At 38.0% G+C, this 17,891-nt stretch overlaps 1 protein-coding gene across 1 annotated transcript in view; it reads left to right on the forward strand.

Moving 5' to 3' along the window:
* Klhl15 (kelch like family member 15) overlaps window positions 1-17,618 on the forward strand; it is a 42,186-nt gene extending 24,568 nt beyond the window's left edge. Inside the window, exon 4 of the mRNA XM_059250389.1 lies at window positions 14,901-17,618. Within this exon, the coding sequence (XP_059106372.1) occupies window positions 14,901-16,010 (1,110 nt within the window). The 3' untranslated portion in view covers window positions 16,011-17,618. The remainder of the gene's footprint in view (window positions 1-14,900) is intronic.
* Window positions 17,619-17,891: the final 273 nt, after the last annotated feature.

The following is a 17,891-nucleotide window of genomic DNA, read 5'->3' on the forward strand; positions in this document are numbered from 1 at the left end:
TGAGCGATGGCATCTTAGAAGGAAAAGAAATACTCTGTTTCTCGGTGAAGAAGAGCTCCACTCGATCTGATCTCAGGAATCTGAATAAGGCCCTCTAGCTGTGTTGAAATCACTAGGATCACTAGGTTTATTCTGTGCATTATCATTCCCTGTAATCCCTTGAATTTCTCTCAGCTCACCACACTGCCTCAATTTATACTGAGTGCTCTGAAGCCACCACAGGCCAAGGCTTCCACATTTCCTGAGTTCCTCGAAGGCATCTGTACTGTTTATTAGAATACTGTGAAACATGCACACACACACACACACACACACAAACACACACACACACACACACACACACACACAAACACACACACACACAAACACACACACACACAAACACACACACACACACACACACATGCACACACACACACACACACACACACACACACAAACACACACACACACAAACACACACACACACAAACACACACACGCACGCACGCACGCGCGCACACACGCACGCACACACACACACACACACCGTGTTTTGTGTGGGCATATACATATGTGTGTTTGCTAGGTTGTGTCCACTAAGTGCTTTCCACATAGTTTAGAGTCCAAATGTTACCCTCATTTTATAGGTAAGAAAACAGGTTCAGAAAGGTTATGAATCTTATTCCAGAACAAGTAGCACTGTGCAGACTGGAATCCATATCTGCCTGTGTCTCATGTCAGGAACGTTCTTAAAGCTGCTAGACTAATGGGAGCCCCTGGAGGTACATAGTGCATGCTGTGTACTTGTGATTCACCTTTGGTCATTTAGAAGTTGTTAGTAGAATTGTGAAATTCTAAAGTGCTAGCGTGAACAACAGCAACAAAAACCTAAGAAATTCATAACCCTGAAAGAATATAAGGTATGAAAGCACATTTTTGTTTTTAGTGTTTAATCAAATCAGACAATTTCAGAGTTTTTTTTTTAATTTAATTTTTTGTGATGCTGGGTGGGGTTGAACCCAGGTCTTCACTTATTTTAAGGAAACACTCCATCACTGAACTACATTCCAAGTTAAATCTTGTCTTTTTGAAACATATTTGTTTAAATTATGATTTGTTTTTGTCTATGGAAGATTCATAGTTTTGAAACTAAACTATAATTTTAATTTTTACTTAAGCAAGTATCTTTGGCTTGTATTTTTACTAGCTTTGATGGCCTTTGCATCTGTTAACAAAGATAAGGCCTGTTATCACAATGAATTTCAGTAAAGAGTTAAATCATTTAAACTATGCTCTTTGTTTTATTTTTGTTTTGTGACAGGGTCTCATTGGTAACCCAGGCTTGTCTGGAACTCACTATATAACCTAGACTAGATTTGAATTTGAGACAATTCTCCCACCTTAGCTTCCTGAGTGCTACCACTACAGTTGTGAGCCAGTGTACCTGACTAGCCTTGTGGTTTTTTGTTTTTTTTTTTTTTTTTGTTCTTTTGGGTTTTTTGTTTGTTTGTTTGTTTTGTTTTGGCAGAGTTTCTCTGTGTAACAGTCCTGGCTGTCCTGGAACTCGCTCTGTAGACCAGGCTGACCTCAAACTCAAACAGGTATGCCTGCCTTTGCCTCCCAAGTGCTGAGATTAAAAAGGCGTGTGCCACTACTGTCTGCCTTAAGAAACAAGATATGGGCCTGTCAGATGGCTGAGCAGGTAAAGGTACTTGCCACCAAGCCTGACAACCCAGTCTCATCTCTGGGACCTAAATGGTAGAAGTAGAGAACTGACTTCCAAGGTTGTCCTTTGACCTTCACACATACCATGGATGTACATGACCACACATACATAAATAGATATAATATTCAGTAAATGCATTATTTGGGAAACTTATATTTTACACAAAAGACCTTATTTGTAACAAGATTGTTTAATTATTGATTAGAACATATTTGTTGATTTCTTTCGTATAGTGACATAGCAGGAATGCTGGCTCACTCCCCTAATTATGGTACTTGGAAGGCTGAGGTAGGAGGATTGCTCTGAGTTTGAGGCCAGCCTGAGCTACAGTGTAGGATCTTGTCCCCCCCAAAAAAACCAAAAAAAAAAACACCCAGAAAATAATAATAAGGCATAGTTTACTGGTATCATAACATTTTTTATTTTGGTGGTGCTAGGGGGTGAGCCAGGGCCTCACACATGCTAGGCAAATGTTTTTTTCACTTGGCTACTATTTTAACATTTTTGAACCTGGAACATCTTCATAAATCATAAATATACATAAGGTAAGACTCAGCATGCTGCTGACCCTCTAGATATTGTATTAATATGAATTAACTTCAAAATTATTAAGTCCTATGAGGATAGAAAAACAGATTAGTTCAGCTCTGTATTTAGGGTTTTATGGTTTATTTGATTGCCTGTTTATTAAAGAAGCAGACTATATAGATGTATTCTGCTTTAGGTAAACCCATCATGCTTATTCCAGACACATTTTATGAACTACCTCATGATATTCAGACTCCATAGTATGCTTTTTTCCCTTATTGGTTAAGCATAATTCACTGTTTTACCTCAAAATTGGATTGATATAAAAATTAAAATTTTTTCTGGTTAGAATACCCAAGGGCATGTATTCTACCACTGGGCTATATGATGAGTCCCTGCAGTTTTTTGAAGTGCAAAGCTAATGTTGCAAGGAGAAAAGACCATAATGTGTATCTATTGTGTGTACAGAATTTAGAATAGTACTTTTATATCACTGAGAATATATTTGGACTTAATAAATATTTATTTAAGGCTATTTACTTCTTTGGGTTGGCAAGATGGTTCAGTGGGTAAAGGTGCTTGCTGCCAATCCAGATGACCTGAGTTCAATCCCTGGGTCCTACATGGTGGAAGGAGAATGTTGTCCTCTGACCTTAATCCATACACAATAGCATGCACGTACTCATATACATGTAATAGAATATTTGCTACTTTGACAATTTTTATAGCTTAAAATATGTCTATTAGTGAAAATTAATTCAAGAGTCAGTGAAAATAATGCTTTAAGAAAGCTTTCTAACACATATTTTAAGACAGGATCTCATCTAGCCCAGGATAGCTTAACTTGTGGCAGTCCTCTTGCCTCAGCTTCCTGAATGATGGGATTACATGCCTGTGTTATAATGTTCACCTGGAGTTCATGGTTTTAAAAATACAAATTGAGCTGGTTGTGGTGGCACATACCTTTAATCCCAGCACTCAGGTAGAGGCAGGCAGATCCCTGAGTTTGAGGCCAACTTGGTCTATATAGTTTCAGGACAGCTGGAGCTACAAAGTAAGACCCTATCTCAAAAGCAACAGCAACAATCCCCAAACAAACAAAAAAGCCTGCAGTGGTGGCACATTCCTTTAATCCCAGCACTAGGGAGGCTCACTAGAGATCCACTCAGATGGATCTTTGAGCCTGGTGTACAGAGTGAGTTCCAGGACAGCTAGGGATACACAGAGAAACCCTGTCTCAAAACAACAACTAAAAACCAAAACAAACAACATTCCCCCGCCCCCCAAAAACCCCCTACATTTTGGTGTCTGGGGAAATAACTCAATTGGAAAGTGCTTGCTATGCAAGCGTGAGGACCCAAGTGTGATCCCCAAAACCCATGCAGGAAGAAAAAGTCTGCATGATGTGGCACATTTATAACCTCAGCACAGAGGAGGCAGAATCCTGGTGGCCAGCTTAGCCTAATCTACCAATTTCAGGCCAGTGAGGAATCCTGTCTGGAAGACAGGTGAACAAAACCAGAAGAATGACATCCAAAATTGACCTCTGGCCACCACATGCACATAAATAAGCATACACACCGAAAAATCAAAGCTACATTTTAAAACAAGCCTGAAGCATCCTGAAGTCACTTAGAAACTGGTAGAATTCAAGGGTAAGGGTTTGAGTATCTAAAGTATGCCTTAGAATACAGTAGCTCTCAGTGTTCTTCACCAAACACTAATCCCCGACACAGCTTTTCCGTCAGCATTCACAGTTGGACTGTTAACACAGTTACTGTTCTTAATCTCATGCTTGTGGTATGATATTCCCATTAATTGAAGTATAGCCCACGTGATAAAGTGTAGATGCTGTTATTATGGATCTCTGGAATCCCTTCATGTATGTTTTTGGAACATGCTGACTGATCTGGTACTTGCTTGAAGAACAACCTAAATCCAGCAGTCAACTGTTATGTGTAATTTTAGCACTGTTTAGTCAAAACTTCTTGAAAAGATTTGTTTATATCTAATGACTTCAATTAGAGCTAGAATAGGTGGAAATGTCCCTGTAACCCTCACAATTTTAGAAGTATATGAGAAACAGTGCTGTATTTGACAATACTTGGGGTGTGTATGTATATTGGATGTGCACATGTGTATTGCTTGTGTATGTATGTAGGGTCCCTGATTACATGCACATAGCGGCTAGAGGAGGGTGTTGGAAGTCTTCCCCTTTCACTTTCCACCTGAGTTTTTGAGACAGTCTCTCAATAAACCTAAAGCTTGCCATTGCCATTTTAGCGAGGCTGGCTGGCCCTTGAGCTCTAGAATCTGCTTTTCTCAGACCCCCAATTCTTGCTATGCTGAGCTTTTACATGGGTGCTGAGGATTTGAATTCAGGTCCCCCTGCTTTCATATCAAGTGTTCTTACCCATGGAGCCATCTACCTAGCCCTATAAAATTTTTTTAAAATTTTTTTCTTGATTTTTCTTTTTTCTTTTTTTTTTTTTTTTTTTTTTTTTGGTTTTTTGAGACAGGGTTTCTCTGTGTAGCTTTGCGCCTTTCCTGGAACTCACTTGGTAGCCCAGGCTGGCCTCGAACTCACAGAGATCCGCCTGGCTCTGCCTCCCGAGTGCTGGGATTAAAGGCGTGGGCCACCACCGCCCGGCTTTTTTCTTGATTTTTCAAGACAGGGTTTCTCTGTGTAACAGTCCTAGCTGTCCTGGAACTCACTCTGTAGACCGGGCTGGCCTTGAACTCACAGAGATCTGCCTGCCTCTGCCTCCCAGTGCTGGGATTAAAGGCGCGAGCCAAAAATATTTTTAAAGAAAGAAAATTAGACATTTGACCAGATTTTCTGATAAGCTTGAGTTGTGCTTGAAAAAGTTTAAAATCCTCTTCAGATATAAAATAGTATTTATGCAGCTAGCCCTTTAAATTGCATAAATGAACAGTTAGCTCATTTGGTGCTTGAAGTGAAAACCAAAATGGTGGGTTTTCATTTGGGATCTAGGCCAGTGTTAAACATGCTCTCAGTTACTTCAGTGTCCTTTTTGCTAATCCTTCCTCCCAGACCCCATAGACTAAGATGCTTAGAATTAACATATATGCAGGGTTTTTTCTAAAAAAATGAGCCACAGTATTTTTTTTTTTTAGGTCTTGAAGTCTGCTGTGTGTACACAGTGCTTTTTCCCTACCTCTGACTTGGAATCAGTTCAGGCTCATAGTTTCTTCAAGAATGTCAGAAGCCTGGATGTTGACTGCTGTTAGAGCCCTGAGAAAGGCAGTATGTTAGGGGGTAGTTAGTAGACAGGAACCTATTGAAAACAGGAATTTGAAAGTTCAATCTTGGGCCATGCATAATGGTGCACACCTTTAATCCTAGCACTCAGGAGGCAGAGGCAGGCAGATCTCTGTGGGTGCTAGGCCAGCCAGGATAACATGGTAAGAACATGTTTTCAAAGAAAAAAGAAAATTCAATGTTCCCCTTTTCAATAAGAAAGATGAAACAAAATCAAGGTAATTGGGGCCTTTTTGTTGATGTGTAAGAGAAATAACCCTTTTTAATAAGTTGCGAGAGATGATAGAAAAACAGAAAATTAAAAGGATTGAAGGGAGCTGGAGGTGTAAAGAGCTTGCTCTGCAAGGATTCATCTCCATTGCTTTGAAAGAAAAAAGACTGAATGTCAGCAGGACAGTGGTGGAACACACCTTTAATCCCAGCACTTAGGAAGCAGAGGCGGCAGATCTTTGTGAGTTTGAGGCCAGCCTGGTCTACAGAGTGAGTTCCAGGACAGTCAGGGCTGTTACACAGAGAAACTCTGTCTTGGAAAAAAATTTAAAAACCAAAACCAAAACCATCAAATGTCAAAATGACTGGAGAAAAGGTTAGGAGAAAGAAGGAACAAGGGGACTGTTTAGATTTTAGGCCTTGAATAATAATAATAATAATAATAATATCATTATTGGTTTTTCAAGAGAGGTTTTCTCTGTGTAACCCTGGCCATTCTGGAACTCACTCTGTAGACCAGGCTGGCCTCGAATTCAGGTTCATTTGCCTCTGTCTCCTGAGTTCTGGGTTTAAAGGTATGCACCACCACCCCCTGGCTTGAAGTCTTAATTTTTCAACTTATTACACATTTCCCTAAGTAAAGACTACTCCATGACTTATTGAGAAGTTAGTTTTAGACTTAGACCTTTTATTTGGCTTGCTTGCTTTACTATATTTATAAATAAAATATTTATATAGTAGAGTATATTTCTGTAAATAGGAAAAGATCCATCATAAATTGTGAATTCTAAAACTTGTGCTATTTAAATATTAGTATAATTACAGTAAAAACTATTAACCTTTTAAACTTTCAGATCATTTTATCTTTAATAGTCTAACAGTTATTCAAATATTAAGAACTATTTTTTAAAATAATTTCCTACCTTTATGCACCGTTCTGTCAGTGCTCTGTCATACAAAAATTGTAAGGAAATTAAACTTTCTAAGCACATTTACTTCTAATTTTTTATGAGTAATCTAGAGATGGTTTAAAGCATGCTGGAACATGTGTGCCCACTAAATGTTAACCCTGTACCATTTTAAATAAAAGATTGGAGGAGCATCAGCATAAAATCCTGGAACCAATCCCCCTCTGATACCAAGAGCTGAGTAAACACAATATTACTGCCAAAAGGATTTGAACCTAGTCAGTTACTTTTCATCACATTATTTTTTTAGGACAAAGGGATTAAATAAAAGGCATTTTTGCATCTTGCTTTTTATTTCACATAAATCAGTATATGCTTTATTTCTGATCATGAATATTTTCTGCTTCTGAGGGTGAAGCTCAGAGCCTTATGAATACTAGGCTAAGACTTTACCACTGAACCACACCCTTATCCCCTCGAGCATGATTCCATAAAGACTTTGACATGGTAGTTGTCAAATACAATAGATAAAAGCCCCACATTTTACTGACAATCAAAACTTTTATCAAATGAGCCCCATGTGGTGCCACTTCCTAGCACCTGGGAAGCTGAGGTAGGAGGATTTTTCACCAATTGAAGACCAGCCCAAGCTACATAGTTGAGTCCCAGGCCAGCCAAGATTACATAGTATGACCTGTCATATCGCCAACCACTGCCACCACCAAAAACCCAAAATTAAATGAAATGCAGTTGTGGTTTCTAAAAGATCAGATTTGTTTTAGCACAAGCCCCATGGTAGTACTTTGTTTTTAGATTTTTTTTCTTGAGAAGATTAGATCATGGCAGAGAAGTAGGGATGAAACTTAAAATCAAGATTCAAGCTTGCACATGATACTTTTTGCACCCACGTTCTGAGATTTTAAGTTAGCATTTTTGGATGTAGGGAGAGTCAGAAGTATCTGTTCATGTAGATAATGTTTCTTATAAGGAAGAAAATAGCTAAAGGAATGTGGTTCAGAATCAGACACTGAAGGAAATATTAATACAGAAGATTTTCTTTGGTTTAGTGGAAATATATTAGACATTAAAAAATTATTTCATGGCTGGGGATATAGTTTAGTAGAAGGGAACTTGCCTAGCACGTGTGGCTTTGAGTTTGATCACTAGGACTATTCAAAAAGTGAAACAGCTTATAGCATCCTAGATTTGTTGCTTAAAAATCTAATTTTTAGACTGTAGCCAGTTTAGTTGATACTTAAAATTATAGATTTTGAGTTAAACCTAGTAAATTGTAGGAAAATGCCTGTTAATATTACAACTTCATTTTACTTTTCAAAATTACAGGTAATATAAAAACTTACCTTTAAAATTTGCTTATTTAAGTTTGATGGTGGTGGTACGCACCTTTAATACCAGCACTTGGGAGGCAGAGGCAAGCAGATCTCTGAGTTCGAGACCAGCCTGGTCTGTAGTGAGTTCCAGGGCAGCCAAGGCTATACAGTGAAACCCTGCCTCAAAAAACTAAAAAAATTTGCTTATTTAATAAATGAATTGATTACATAATATTTTGAGAAACAGAATTTTGTTCTGGTTTTGGAGGTACATTAAACTAGTGATTCTAGTAGCTGGCTGTTTTAACATCTTTAAGGAGCCACAGTTAGAATGAATCCTGTGTCATATTTCTTTTTTTCCCTAACTGTATGCATGTATGTGTGCACACAATTAAATTAAATTGAAAAGTTTTGAGGAGGAAATGGCCAACTAAGAATTCAGACCACTGTTTTTAAGAGATGATATGTATGTCCTAGGATTTTATTTTAAAACAAAATCCACTTTTATAATACAATTCTTAATGTATGAAAGTAGGAAAAGTGATAATCTTTCCAAGTGTTAAAACAAGACAGCTTTTATGTTTACGAAAGGAGAAGCAAAGTAATTCAAAACATGAAAGATGTATCATTCTTTCTATATTTATCTTTTGAGAACACCTGATATACAGATGGCTAAGCTGTTACATGAGGAATGAATGATGCGAGAAATGCCTTTCTTATGAAAAGATGAGTCCCCTTTGTTTTTGGGGTAGCTCTCTTCATGAATACACTTTCAAGGATTCCTTTCATGTGGCTTCACTGCTATGTGTTTTTCAAAGTAGAATGTATGTATGTGTATAAAATGACTTGGGCCAAGATTTAGTAGAAGTATTAGTTCTACCGCCACAATGAAAGAAGAAATTGGTTGTGCTTGTTGATACTGAGTAATTTTGGAAAAAGCACAGCAGTTAAGAAGCTTCGGGAAAAGAGCAAAGCAGATCTAGAACTTGCCTTAGCCGAAAGAAATTGGAACTAAATATCTTTGGTTGGAAGATCTTTGAATTAGCTGTTTCAAAAGGCACGAATTCCATTATTGGAGGCTTAGAGGTAGAACAGTCTGATTGGACTTGAACATAGAATTGAAGTGAATCTTGTAAGCTCTTTAGAACCCAGATTTCAAAGGAGCACAATAGAATGAATGGGGAAGAGGACAAAGAAACTAGAAGATTGGGTATAAAATGAAAGATTGGAAAATGATTCCCAAAGCAGGTAAGCTGGGCCACTTCGATGAGATCTGTAAGAGCCAGGGTTAGAATGTGGAAGGGATGTCAGGTCATCTAGCCTAGCCTTCTGAGACACTGGAATCCTTATCTACTGTTGCTGCTGGTACTCACAACTGAACTGCCTCCAGTGGCAGAGGACTTGTTGACTCCAGAGATCCAGTTGTCTTGGTTTGGGCCAAATAGGTCCTTTTTTTTTTTTTTAACTGATTACAAAAAAAGGTGACCCTGTAACAATGCTTATTCTGACCCATATAAGAATCAAAATGGGGTAGATCCCAGGAACTCTGTGGTAGTTGTGTGTTGAACACATATGCAGACCCCCTCCCATATGTGCTTCCAACTATAAAACAGCTGATTTTTATTCTTTGAGAATATATGTACTGTTCTTTGGTTTTCCTCTTTTAACATTTTGAACTGTCAGTACATTTTGGGTTCATTTCATATGCCATATACAACCATTAAAATAATGGTATACACCATAGTTCATGCAACTAATTTTTTTTTCTTTGAGATAGGGTCTCTGGTTGGCCTGGAACTTGTTATGTATATCTGTAACTCACAGAGATCCATCTAACTCTGCCTCCCATGTGCTTGGATTAAAGGCTTGTGCCACCTGAGGCTTTTCCTCTTTGTTGTTAATATATTAAGTAGTTCATGGGCAGATTTCACTTTTTCTTTTACTTTTTACTTTAACCTCTAAGCTGCTTTTTGTTTAATATCTGGTACTTTGTAAGGTTTCAGCATTTTACTCTTTTTTTTTTTTCCAGACAGGATTTCTCTGTGTAGTCTTAGTGCCTGTCCTGGATCTTGCTCTATAGAGCAGGCTGGCCTCGAACTCACAGAGATCCACCTGGCTCTGCCTCCTGAGTGCTGGGATTAAAGGCGTGCACCACCACCGCCAGGCTTTTACTGTATTCTTACAGTTTTATTCCACGCTTCATAATACTTGCTTTATGAGCTTATTTTTTAACATCTGAATTCCAGATAACTCTGCGTGCCACACCAGGTTACTTTCTTTTTTCTCTCCTCAGTGTTTGCAATTTAAGGAGTTAGCATTAGACTTCAGAGAACCTCCAAGCCTTCCTAAGCTTCCTTGCAAAGTTTCTGATTTTCTTTTGAAAAACTTGAAGGCTGCCTGTCTAGGATGTGAAGCTTTCTCCTTTCTCAAAGGCTGCTTTCTGTAAAGTACTATTCTATTAGGATATCACCAATCATGTTTCTACTAGAGGGTTAGGTCCAAAATAGGTTCCTCTCATTTTTGCCTTACTCTACAGACTAACTTTTAATGTAACAGCTGATGACTTCTATACATGGGCACATGACAGACACCAAACTAAATCCTTTGCTCATGAGCTATCTCAGTCATCTCCTGCCACAAAGTTAAGAAGTTACCCCAATAATAACAGATGAGGAAACAAGGTCCAAGGTTGGGGCTGGAGAGATGGCTCAGTGGTTAAGAGCTGGCTGCTCTTCCAGAGGACCCAGGTTCAATTCCCAGCACTCACATGGCAGCTCACAACTGTCTGTAACTCCAGTTCCAGGGGATCTGACACCCTCACACAAACATACATGTAGGCTAAACACCAATGCACATTAAAAACAAAAAAGGTCCAGGTTTGTACAGCTAATGTCTTCCCAAATCAGAAATTTTCTAAATTGAATTCTTAATCTCCATACTGGGTTGCCTGACAAGATGTTTAAATACTATGCTGGACAGAATTCTATGATTTGGGAATTTGTGTGGCACCCAGACCACTGGTTGTGTTAGACACTCAAATATGTAATTTGAGGTTTGTGGTCCCTGTTAATATAGTTTGGTTTTTTCTCTCTCCCCTTCCTCTTTCCTTCCTTTTTCTTTCTTTCTCTCTTTCAGGATAGGGTTTCATGTAGCTTAGGCTGGTATCCATTTTCCTATGTAGCTGAAGATAACCTTAACCTCCTGATCTTTTTGACTGGTAGGATTATAGCTTGCACCACCATGATTAATTCTTGTTAATATTAGATTCATGCTTGTTAGTCTATACTTAGAGAGTATGGACTTTTAATTCCAACAAATCAAAAAGAAAGTGATAAAAAAAATAAAGCATACTGTTAGGCAATTCATAGAAAAAGTAAATAGAAAAAGAAAGTAGAAAAACTCATTTTTATTTATGAAAATTTGAACTACTATGTCTGCCCCCCAAAACAAAACAGAACAAAATTTCACTAGGTAATCCAGGCTGGCTTCCACTCAGCCTACTGTGGACTGGATTCCAGGCATGTGCCCCCATGCCTGGCTTGAAGTAGAGTTTTGATCATTACAACTTCTTTTTTCAGGGTCCTGGGGATCAAACCCAGGGCTTACATGTGCTAGGCAAGTGCTCTTACCGTTGACAACCATTTTTAAAATGGAAATAACTCCTTTTTTATTTATAAATATGATACATGATAAAAAGAACCAAAAATATTTGTGAAATTCCAGAGAGAATTACTAGTAACGTAAGTAAGCTTATATAAGAATGTATTTAATTGGTATAGTGCCAGGGTACTGTTGTTCTTCAGACAGTGAACAGAACATACTGTGAAGGTTTGGGATAAAGCTCAGTTGGTAGGATGCTTGCCTGGCATTCAAGACCTGAGTTCAGTGATCAGTACCAATAAAATAACTGTCTGATCCCAGCAGTCAGGCAGAGTCAGGTGGATCTCTGAGTTCAAGGCCAGCCTGGTCTACAGAGTGAGTTCCAGGATAGCCAATGCTACACAGGGAAACCCTGTCTTGAAAAAAAAAAACAAACAAAAATAATAAAATAAAATTAAATAACTGACTGAATATTCTATGAGCACCTTTCCATGTTAATAAATATAATCAATGATGTTATCCTTAGTTGCTAAGCCACTATCCCATTATTTCTCATAAGAGATTGAAGCTTTTTGTTTGTTTGTTTTTCGAGATAGGGTTTCTCTGTGTAACTGTCCTGGCTGTCCTGGAACTCACACTGTAGACCAGGCTGGCCTTGAACTCACAGAGATCGCCTGCCTTTGCCTCTGCCTCCCGAGTGCTGGGATTAAAGGCATGCACCACCATGCCCGGTGGAGATTGAAGCTTTTTAAATACGTGAACTACAATAGTAAAGGATTGAATCTTTTTTCATATTCTTCTTTATTGCAATCATTTGTTTACAGTTTTTATTTGCTGAATTCTTCTACACTTGTTTTGCTAGAAAGAATTGAGCTGAATGTGTAATCATTGTCATCCCAGTAACTGATTTTTTTATTTTTGAGACAGACTTTCATGAAGTCCAGGCTGGCTTCAAATTTGCTATGTAGTCAAAGATGGTCTTACAATTCTGATCCCCCTATCTCTGCCTCCCAAGTAAAGTTACAAGCATGCACAAACCTACCAAGCATGACTGATAGTTTTTGTTAAGGACAGTTATAGTTTCTTTTCTTTGAGAAGAATCATTAGGTCCAATCTCTTGCTAGGGTTTTTATCTTTCTGGTTTTTTGAGACAGGGTTTCTTTGTGTAGCTTTGGCTGTTGTGGAATTCACTCTGTAGACCAGGCTGGCCTCAAACTCAGACAGAGATCCACCTGCCTCTGCCTCCCGAGTGCTAGGATTAAAGGGGTTCACCACCACTGCCTGGCTAGCTAGGTTTTTTATTAATGAACATATTACTTAAAGATTTTTCTAAAGCAGAATGGAAGCTGTATTCCCAACATACTGGAAACTATATGACTTTCGAGTAAAATTGTCTTCAGATTCTGGATCTACCAGTTTTAGTTCTGTAAATAACTTGAGTGAGAATGTTACTTAATATCCTAAGCTTCAATTTTCTTAGCAGGAAATCAGGGGTTGTTACTGTTCTCTCACAGGTGGAATAATTTTAACAAGATCTCCACAGGTGAAGTGCCCAACACAGCTAGTGTTTCCAGCTTCTGGGTTAGACAAGATGTTCTGCCTTTGCTAGTCTAGTGAAGCCCAGGGAGAGAACCTCCATATTAAAATGATGGTCTTATTTGCATAAATGAAATGCCTGGAATTACAAAAGCAGTCAGTTCTATTGAATACAGTTAAGAAAACATTTAACTTTGATAGCTTATTATATCTGGTATCTTTTGGGACTTATCTGGGAGAATTAATGACAGGGTGGATTAATGAAAGAAACCTAAGAAGGGAGGAGAGAAAGCTCATATACCTGCTTTTGACTTTTTCTTGAGCTATCATTTCAGATTTCCAACAGGCTCCTAGAAGTTTCTTCCTTCAGCACCCTGCCAGCAATTTTCCCACCAGGGAGTTAAGTACCTCTCCCAAAGCCTAGCTGCTTTTCTCATATTGATAATCCACTACTCGTGTGATGCCTCAAGTTTAAATCCACAAATCACATTAAAGTTCTCACTTTTCTACTCTGTTCAGTGTCAAATTAGTCACAGTCATCTGTAGAATTGTTTCCAGTGCTGTAGAAGGTCCCCAGGGCCTTGCCACAAAGTAGGCAAGTACTCTACTACTTAGCTACATCTCTAGCCCTCATCTTAGAGATTTTCTCTCTCCCTACTGTTTTAGTTCTCCTGTCCAGATTTAAGATCCTCTTACGCATCCTTGTCATTAAAAACAGAATTTTTTCCCTGCTGATTTCCAGCATCCTCTTTTACGAAGTATTTCTTGGGTATTTTAGGTTGATTTGATATGTTCTTACACCTATATCTAAAGTGCTACTATACAGAGATGTGCTGTACTACTTTATACCTGTCAACTGATTCTCTTGGCCCATTTATGTATGCTTTCATTTTTCTAAATATATCCTAAATTCTTTGAGGAAATATGCCACTTCTTACACTTACCTTTCTATCTCCCAATAGTGCTTAGTATAGCACTTAAAAGTGCTTCCTAAGATCTTCATAGTAGTCATCTTAAGGTAGTTGTACTTTCAAAAACGGAAAGGAAAAGTTGACCTATTGCCTGCTGAATTGTTACTTATAGAAGTTGTTGATGTCATACTAAGTCTGTGTCAAAAACCTACTGGGAATTGTGTATGTATGTAAAGTTTTCACTAACTCACTACCATAACTCTCCAAATGATTCACTTGAGCTTATTTTACGGTATGTATTATCATTGGCTAAGAAAACTGCAACTGGGCAGTGGTGGCACACACCTTTAGTCCCAGCAATTGGGAGGCAGAGCCAGGCGGATCTCTGTGAGTTTCAGGCCAGCCTGGTCTACAGAGCGAGATCCAGGACAGGCACCAAAACTACACAGAGAAACCCAGTCTTGAAAAAAACTGAAAAAAAAAAAGAAAGAAAGAAAACTGCAGATGTGGTCTTTTCTACTATGAAGCCCTTTTTTTTTTTTTTTTTTTTTTTAACCTGATCCCCACTTGTAGCCTAGGGCCTAATATAATACTGTCTTATGAGAGACTTTTTCATAAATGCTGTTCTATTTAAAAATTATACCTTAAAAAGAGATTGTTATCTTTTAAAGGCTTGGGAGCATATGTACGTGATTATAAATGCAAGTTACAAAAAGAAACACAATGAAAAAGCTTTGTAGAAAACAAAGGAAATAATTTTGTCAGGAAAAGCAGTTTTAGCAAAGGAGTCTTAAGATAGTATCTTGATCATCTTAGTAGGCATTGATAGTTTGTTTTACATTCATGGTTCATCTTTTGGTTAAATTCTTTTACTTGTATTCCTAGGTTAAAACATCAGAATTTTATAGATACTCTCGACAGCTGCGCTATGAAGTTGACCAAGCATTGAATTACTTCCAGAATGTTCACCAGCAGCCCTTGCTAGACATGAAATCAAGCCGTATTCGTTCTGCCAAACCTCAAACTACAGTATTCCGAGGAATGATTGGACATAGCATGGTTAATAGTAAAATACTTCTTCTAAAGAAACCAAGAGTCTGGTGGGAACTGGAGGGACCCCAAGTACCTCTCAGGCCCGACTGTCTTGCTATTGTCAATAATTTTGTATTCCTGTTAGGGGGAGAAGAACTAGGCCCAGATGGCGAATTCCATGCCTCTTCGAAAGTGTTCAGGTATGATCCAAGACAAAATTCTTGGCTGCGCATGGCAGACATGTCTGTACCCCGTTCAGAATTTGCTGTTGGTGTTATTGGGAAGTTTATTTATGCTGTGGCAGGCAGAACAAGAGATGAGACTTTCTACTCAACAGAGAGATATGATATCACTAATGATAAATGGGAATTTGTAGATCCTTATCCAGTTAACAAATACGGACATGAGGGGACAGTGCTCAATAACAAGTTGTTTATCACTGGAGGAATCACTTCATCTTCCACATCTAAACAAGTATGTGTGTTTGACCCCAGTAAAGAAGGGACCATAGAACAGCGGACCAGGAGAACTCAAGTAGTCACCAACTGCTGGGAGAATAAGAGCAAGATGAATTATGCCAGATGCTTTCACAAGATGATATCTTACAATGGCAAGCTTTATGTCTTCGGTGGTGTCTGCGTGATCTTGAGGGCCTCTTTTGAATCTCAGGGCTGCCCTTCCACAGAGGTGTACAACCCAGATACTGATCAGTGGACCATCTTGGCATCCATGCCAATTGGTAGAAGTGGCCATGGTGTGACTGTGCTGGACAAACAGATAATGGTCCTTGGAGGCCTTTGTTACAATGGTCATTACAGTGATTCCATTCTCACCTTTGACCCAGATGAAAATAAGTGGAAGGAAGATGAGTACCCTCGGATGCCCTGCAAGCTGGATGGTTTACAAGTGTGCAACCTACACTTTCCGGACTATGTACTGGATGAGGTTAGGCGTTGCAACTGACGGTATCTTTCTCCCATAAAAAAAACAAGGCAAATAAAGCATTTGTGATAAAGTAGTTTAAAACATAAAGAAAAACCTCACCAGTTTTACTATCAAAGCCATTGGTCGAATATTGTAAGTTTTCATTCTGTGCTAGCATCTTTCTTTTCCTTTCAGTGGCCTCAAACTCATGCAATAAGTTCCTTTAAAGCGCTAGCTCTTGAAAGTACTTCCAGAAGCAGTTTATTCACTGCTCCACTTACCTGGGAAGTTGATTTTCTGCTTTAAACATTTCTTTCAGATGTTAGTGTAGGATTTGTGCATCTTCCAAGAGAAGACCCAGTAAGTGTCACTGGATGTGATTTCAGTCCCTCTCTATCTGAACTCTTTTGGACATTATTTTAGTCTGCTATATGTTTTGGTTTATTAGTTAAAAGTTTAAAACTCTTGACCTTTTTGCATGGCTTTTTGCTGAAAATGCAAAAATTTAAATTTTCTACAAAAGTTTTTTATATCAGAACACTATTTCTAAGCTGCCTTCTCTTATCTGCATTGTGTTAGTGAAAGCATATCCATACTCACATCCATCCTATAAATATATAAGACACATCCTTTTATGCGTGGTTAGGAGTCTATATTTTTAAGCTAGTGCACTTGCACATACAGTTCGCCATACTTGTTGAAATTTAGATGTAATGTCTTTAATGTATTAATGTTTTTAGAAAGTTAAAATAACTGGAGTCCTCATTCAGTATCAAAATAGTCTATCTTCAGTCCATACTGGTTCAGTAAAATTTAAATTAATATTTCTGAAACATGTATGGATTTAAAAAAACTAGTATTTTACATTTTGTTTTCAAAACTAAAGATTAATATTTCATATCAATGGATGTTTTTTCTTGTTTGAAAATATTTTTCTTTGCAGTCTGCTTAATGGTGGTTACCCTGTTTTAGTGAGAATCAGAGTGGCCTGTGTCAAGCTCTGACCCTGCAGCATGCAAGCACTTTTAAAGAAAAGTTAAGTAATACCAGACTCCTAAGTAAAAGCCCCTTAAAAGTAAGTGCAACTCCCATTGTTTCTATTCAGTAAGACTGCTGCAGGTGATGAATGTGGAGCAGCAACTCTTACACAGTTTGAACTCAGTTCTGACTGAGAGATGAGAAATTAGTTATAATGTTATATCTGCTTGATCAGTTTGTACAAAATAGTCAGTGGCACTAGAGAGATAGATCAACCCTCAGCGTCTTTTTAGTTTCTGGAAGCTACTAGCATGAAGGATAGTCACCAGAAAGTTTGGAATGATTTTTGAATAGCTGTTTTAAAGGCATTTATAATAAATAGTTTAGGATCAACTGCACATTTCAACTCTTCAAATGCGAAGGAAAGAAATATAGCTGACAAAATTAAGAGTGATCTGTGAGTGGATCATTCAAACTGATGCCATTTTCTCATGAGCAGTCTGTAGCTGATTAAATCTTATACTGGCATAGCTTGCCAGATCTGTGGATTTTGGTGCAATATTGCAATGCCTTTTATATGGCTGCTGTTGTATAAATTTTTGTAGTTACTTTGTTTTGTTTTATTTTTGCTGCTGGCACTATTGAACATAAAATGGAAGTGTGAAGTCATGGAAATGTGAAGATTTTGATTTCTTCTCCCTCTCTCCTCCCATGCCGCAGTTCATAGTGTGAATAAGGCCCAATTTTTCAAAACTAAAACCAGAGGTTTTAGAGTTTTAGAAAGTGTCAGGTATACTTTCTAAAGAAACCTTTTTTTTTTTTCCTTTCAGGAATCAAAATAGTGGCTTCTTTTGTATGTGATTCTTCCATTTTCATTAGATGGCCTTTCATTTATTTCTGATTTCTGAAAATAAAATTTGATATTTGAGTTTCCCTTAGAAT

The sequence above is a fragment of the Peromyscus eremicus genome, chromosome X (genome assembly GCF_949786415.1).
Source record: "Peromyscus eremicus chromosome X, PerEre_H2_v1, whole genome shotgun sequence".
Taxonomy (NCBI): Eukaryota; Metazoa; Chordata; class Mammalia; order Rodentia; family Cricetidae; genus Peromyscus; species Peromyscus eremicus.